The following is a 6,434-nucleotide window of genomic DNA, read 5'->3' on the forward strand; positions in this document are numbered from 1 at the left end:
ATATTATGTCGGTATTACCGTAGTCCTGCTTGCAACCAAAGTCTTAAGATATGTTCGCCCTCTGGTTGGTATTGTAATCGGAACAACTTAGACCTTTTTGAACAGACTAATGGCGATGTATCTATTTCACAAGCATTCCATACAATAGAAACAAAGTATTTAATTGTTTACCACAGCAAACCTACTGTGGAAATTTACCCAATATTTTGTATGAATGGAAACTCATGTTGGTGTGGCCTATTGTTATCATTGTTCCCTATTTATGTTATCCAAAAGTGTCTGGTATGGTCATTTATTATCAAGATCGGGGGTAAAATATCCCTGGACTGTCCATATTTTAAATGTGTAAATATATCAAGCCAATCATGGGATTGAGTTCTTTGTGCCAGAAGGGRGTGGGCCAGAATCGACACGATAGGCCTGTAACCGCTAGACCACCCCAGGCCATGATTGAACAAAATTTGAACCTTGGGATACACTTGACACTATGTCGCAGCCTAGTGGAGACCAATAACTGGTTGACATCCAGGTCTGTCCATGAATTTCAGAGTCTGCCATTGGTCTGTTCTTACGTACCTCTCAGTCGTAGCTGGAACTCCTGCATCAGCTCTTCCTGCTGAGGTAACAGGGGGGCGGGGGGGCCGGGTGGCCCTTGAGGGCCTGGTGGTCCGGGGGGGCCCGGTAGACCATGCTACAGACAGAGAAAAAAAAACAATTATGAAACCAGTCCTCGATGATCAGTCCTCAAAGAGTTCAGACAAACGGGAATATCTAAAGGCGTCTACACCTAAAACTGACTGGTTACAGTTATTCTCGATGGATCAGGATAAAAAGGAAGCAAGGGATCCTAAGACTATAAATTTCCATCATCAAATCCAGATTAAATGCGGTATACCTAGCCACTTTTGTTTATTAAAATCATTGCCCATCATTTWGACAACTTGGTCGAATTGGCACCTGTTACAATTAAGCAATCTATCACTCGAACCATCTAACACGAGATAGCAGAGATGTCTTACTTCTTCCTGAGCGGGCGCCCTAAACTACCAATGSTCAGACCCCTCCTATCGCATGTGTATTTGAATTTCAACCAAGGTGAAACATAAGGAGATCTACCTTMACTTACAATGGATGACATGAACAACAAAGACACAGTGTAGTGCATCTACTGTAGACCCATTCGCTCACCAGTATTTGGTTGTCTTCATTGAGAGTTRATGTCCAAATCCTTGATATTGTGCGGTTGTAATACATATGTAATAATATGTACCTACAGTGATTACATTGTTCATACCTTAACTACCATGTAAATACATAGGTTTTTGGTAATTAAGTGCAGCCTCTCTTTCAATAGCTATGTCGTTATATAAACTAACCTGTATCCATCTTTTTAATGCTGCACACGTGTACTGTATATTTATTTAGCTGTTAGCACTACACCTGCTGCTAACTGTAAATCCAGGGGAACCCACACATAGCCTATGTGACTATGCTGCTCAGTATTTATTCAACTGTGTTGACACTAGGGGCTCTATTCAATCCACATTGCTGTTCAGATTCAGATTCAGATTTTAAGGCAATGTTCCCATTTTAGCGGAGACTGTATTCACGGTAAACGCTGCATATGTCGGCTCAATTAGAAATGACCTTTATATTTTAAACACTTCAGCTTTACAAATGTATTACCTGGTATGACTTTTGGCGTGTTAGCCTAACATTAGCTATTTTGAACCCATTTCACCTGTTTTCGCTTATGTTACCTTCATACCTGCTTAGCAGTATACTTATTTAAACTWATATAGATTAAACCTACAGTGKCTTCAGAAAGTATTCAAARCTTTGACTTTTTCCACATTTTGTTGTGTTACAGCCTGAAATTAAAATTTATTAAATTGAGATTTCGTGTCACTGGCCTACACACAAWWWTMTTTAGAAATTCTTACAAATTAATAAAAAATGAAAAGCTGAAATGTCAAATCAATAACTATTCAACCCCTTTGTAATGACAAGCCTAAATAAGTGCAGGAGAAAAAAAAGCTTAACAAGTCACATAATAAGTAGCATGGACATACTGTGTGTACAATAATAGTGTTTAACATGAATTTTGAATGATTACCTCATCTCTGTACCCCACATACAATTATATGTAAGGTCCCTCAGTCGAGCATTAAATGTCAAACACAGATTCAACCACAAAGACGAGGGAAATTTTCCATTGCCTCGCAAAGAARGGAACTTATCGGTGGATGGGTGAAAAAAAAAGGCAGACATTGAATATCCCTTTGAATATGGTGAAGTTATAAATTACGCTTTGGATGGTGTATCAATAAATCCAGTCACTACAAAGATATGTATGTCCTTCCTAACTCAGTTGCTAGAGAGGAGGGAAACCGCTCAGGGATTTCACCATGAGGCCGATGYTGACTTTAAAACAGTTTATTGGCGATACCAGAAAACTGAGGATGGACAACAACATTGTAATTAATCCAAAATACTAACCTAAATGACAGAGTGAAAAGAAGGAAGCCTGTACAGAATACAAATATTCCAGAACATGCATCTAGTTTGAAATAAGGCATGGAAGTAAAACTGCAGAAGATGTAGCAAAGAAATMAAGTTTATGTCCTGAATACAAAGCTTTATTTTTGGGGCAAATCCAACACAACACATCACTGAGTACAACTCTTCATATTTTAAAGCATGGTCATCAGCAAGGACTAGGGAGTTTTTTAGGATAAAAAGAAACAGAATAAAGCAGGCTAAATCCTAAAGGAAAACCTGGTTCAGTCTGCTTTCCAACAGACACTGGGAGACAAATTCACCTTTCAGCAGGACAGCAACCTAAAACACAAGGCCAAATATACACTAAAGTTGCTTACCAAGACGACTATAAATGTTCCTGAGTGGCATAGTTACAGTTTTGACTTAAATCGGCTTGAAAATCTATGGCTGAAAATGGCTGTCTAGCAATGATCAACAACCAACTTGACAGAGCTTGAAGTATTGTAAAAAATAATAATGGGCAAATATTGTACAATCCAGTTGTGCAAAGCTCTTAGTGACTTACCCAGAAAGACTGTCAGCTGTAATCACTGCCAAAGGTGATTCTAACATGTATTGACTCAGGGGTGTGAATACTTATGTACATTTTATATTTCTGTATTTAATTTTTAATGGATTTGCTAACATTTCTAAAAACGTGTTTTCACTTTGTCATTATGGGGTATTGCGTGTAAATTGGTGAAAAAKAATATTTAATCAATTTTGAATTCAGGCTGTAACACAAWWWWWTGMGGAATAAGTCAAGGGGTATGAATACTTTCTGAAGGCACTGTATATATACTGAACAAAAATATAAACGCAACATGTAAAGTGTTGGGCCCATGTTTCAGGAACTGAAATAAAAGACCCCAGAAATGTTCCATACCCACAAAAAACGTTTGCATCCCCGTTTGTGAGCATTTCTTCTTTGGCACGYTAATCCATCCACAGGTGTGGCATATCAAGAAGCTGATTAAACAGCATGATCATTCCACAAGTGCACCTTGTGCTGGGGACAATAAAAGGCCACTCTAAAATGTGCACTTTTGTCACACAACACAATGCCACAGARGTCTCAAGTTTTGAGGGAACGTGCAATTGGCATGCTGACTGCAGGAATGTCCACCAGAGCTGTTGCCAGAGAATTTAATGTTTATTTCTCTAACCATAAGCCTCCTCCAACGTCATTTTWGAGAATTTGGCAGTATGTCCTCACAACCACAGACCCCGTGTAATCACGCCAGCCCAGGACCTCCACATCCGGCCTCTTCACCTGCGGGATCGTTTGAGACCAGCCACCCGGACAGCTGATGAAACTAAGGAGTTTTTCTGTCTGTAATAAAGTATTTTTGTGGGGAAAAACTTATTCTGATTGGCTGGGCCTGGCTCCCCAGTGGGTGGGCCTATGCCCTCCCAGGCCCACCCATAGCTGRGCCGCTGCCCAGTCATGTGAAATCCATAGATTAGGGCCTTATTTTTTTCAARTGACCAATTTCCTTATATGAACTGTAACTCAGTAAAATCTTTGCATGTTGTGTTTATGTTTTTGTTCAGTACTTATATAAGCCAGAATGTGAATGTAACTGTGTTAACTAGCTTGTACCTGTGTTAGCTAGGCTTGTATTAGCCACCTATGTAGATCTGTGTGGGTTTCCATTTGTATATCTACTCACCTTAGATGCCCTCTTTAGGGGCTTGGTCTTCTTGTTCTCTCCTTTGTTGGAGTTGTGTCTGAAGACGAGCCAGGAGTTACGAGGACTGACGATGGCCACATCTGAGGAGACAGTCTCCTGCAATTACAATGAGTTACTACTACCATGAATGTTGAAAAATATCCCCTTAAACCATACGGACTGTAACCACTTGGTCCTCACACTGAACAGCAATATCATAATATTTACCACAGCAATTATATCTGACTCACTACCTTATACCCATCATAACAGTCATTCATCAAGTCAGGCACATACTGCCAATTGGAGAGAAAAAAAACGTGTTTAACTGTTAATGTGCGATTATGTGTGTACATGTGAGAGACGTATTGCTAACGGTGTGTGTGAAAATAGAGACGTACCGGGCCCTCCGTACTGCCAGTGTTATTCTCTCCCTGGTTCTCCTGACTCTTCTCGCTCTGTGCAGCAKATACAGTCACCAGCAGCACCATTAGGAGGGGCAGCAGCAGGAGCCCTCGTACCCTGCTTAAGGTGCCCCTGCCCTGGGCCGTCTGGGGCAGCATGGTGGGGAGGGGCTGGAGGGCTGGTGGTGCTCCTTCCAGGGACACAGCTCTTCAGCTCGCCTGTCTTAGGCACCCATCCTACGGAGGTGATAGATCCTCAATACAGTTGCTCTGCTTTGCTGCTGGTRAATGGTAGTAGGATTGTAGTCGAAGTGTAGAAGAATCACCGGCCTTCAGTTCTGTGGTAATTATTGTTCGGGGTTAAGTTGGCAGTATAGTTCCTCAGGTTAGTTTTCGAAGAGTTCCTGCTCTCGTGGAGGCCCCGTGATGCCACTGTGTTGCGTTTTGTCTGTCTATGTCACTCTGTGCGTAGTAATACCAACCCACATGACGCTCTAATGTCTCTCCATGCCTCTTTATCTTCTTCGTTTCTCTCCGTTTCTGTTGATATAAACGCTTTGATTTCAGCGTGTCGAATACAAACTGCATATGTTGCATGCAAACCTGTTTGAGAAATTCGGTGTGTGTGGTATAGCCAACGTGTGAGACATAAATACTGTGTGTGTGGCACAGGCAGGATTTCTGTCTTTGAATGTGTGTATGTGCGTAACAATTTTACTCTGTGTGTGGTATTGGCACAGTGGGTGGTATTAATTCTCTTCTTTTGCCTTCCTCTGTCTAGCCACTCTTTTTCCCTTACTCGTTCACTGCCCTGTACTCTCACTTCTCTTGCTCCCTCTCACTGTCTGTCTTTCTCTCCCTCTCTTCGCTACAGCAGTGGTTCCTTTGGTTGTCGGTTTAATTAGGGTGTCCTGTTCCCAGATAGATTTCCAACTTGTCTTGACTTCAATCCATATTCCTTGGGCTCAGCACGCTGCTCCAGTGTAATGGCTGTGTTTGGACGGGTTCTGTTTGTAGACCTTTCTCTCTCCAAAGCGATTTAAAAAAAATCTTAGTCTTGTTCAAGACTCCTCCTCCTCCCTCCCTCCCTCCTTAGTGGGCTCCTCCTTCACTCTCCCTCGATCAGCCTCTTGATCTTGAGCTGTCACTCTTTCCAGCTGCAGCCCCGTTCCTCTTGTCTGCCCCGCGTCACTCTGTCTCTCTTTATCTCGCTCCCTCCTCCCTGTGTTCTTTCCCTGTCTCCGTTCTTTGTTTGTGGTCTCTTTCATTCCCTCCCTCTCTGAATCATTTTCCCTTCTCTGCTGCAAGTTCTCCAGCACTGACTTACATGGCTTCCCACATGTRATTATTTTGTTGCTGGGTCCTAGTYCCAACAAGGTAGCATTTACTCCTTGACCCTGACCCAAGGATGTTGAATTGAATTTATTACATCCTTAAGAGTCAGACAAATTAAATACATTTTTATTATGGTGAACTTGGWGTTGTCAAAGTGAGAGGGTTCAGTCGAATCCACTTTATTGGTCTTATTCACAAATTTGTCTCGAGTTAAYAAGAAATCAATATTTACAGACCACATTGACATAAATGACAACACACGGTTACACAGACCAATAGAGCCATTGACAACACAAGCGATAACATCTGSCGATATGGAGGATCAATGCAAAAGAGAGAAAGGGGGAACGTGAGGGAGACAGAAGAAGAGGGAGAGACACACAGCAGAGATATGAGAGGGGAGTGGTCTAACATTGGTTCAATGTTGCCAAGATGATGACATTTGTCAGGAAAGTTGGTGCATGAGAGCGAGCACTCTCCA

At 41.8% G+C, this 6,434-nt stretch overlaps 1 protein-coding gene across 1 annotated transcript in view; it reads right to left on the bottom strand.

The window, feature by feature from the left end:
- si:ch1073-184j22.1 (erythroferrone) overlaps window positions 1-5,885 on the bottom strand; it is a 34,605-nt gene extending 28,720 nt beyond the window's left edge. Inside the window, 3 exon segments of the mRNA XM_070436668.1 lie at window positions 577-691; window positions 4,215-4,331; window positions 4,616-5,885. Coding sequence (XP_070292769.1) covers window positions 577-691; window positions 4,215-4,331; window positions 4,616-4,777 — 394 coding nt within the window. The 5' untranslated portion in view covers window positions 4,778-5,885.
- Between the last annotated feature and the right edge of the window lie 549 nt (window positions 5,886-6,434).

Source organism: Salvelinus sp. IW2-2015, linkage group LG32, assembly GCF_002910315.2.
Source record: "Salvelinus sp. IW2-2015 linkage group LG32, ASM291031v2, whole genome shotgun sequence".
Lineage (NCBI taxonomy): Eukaryota > Metazoa > Chordata > Actinopteri > Salmoniformes > Salmonidae > Salvelinus > Salvelinus sp. IW2-2015.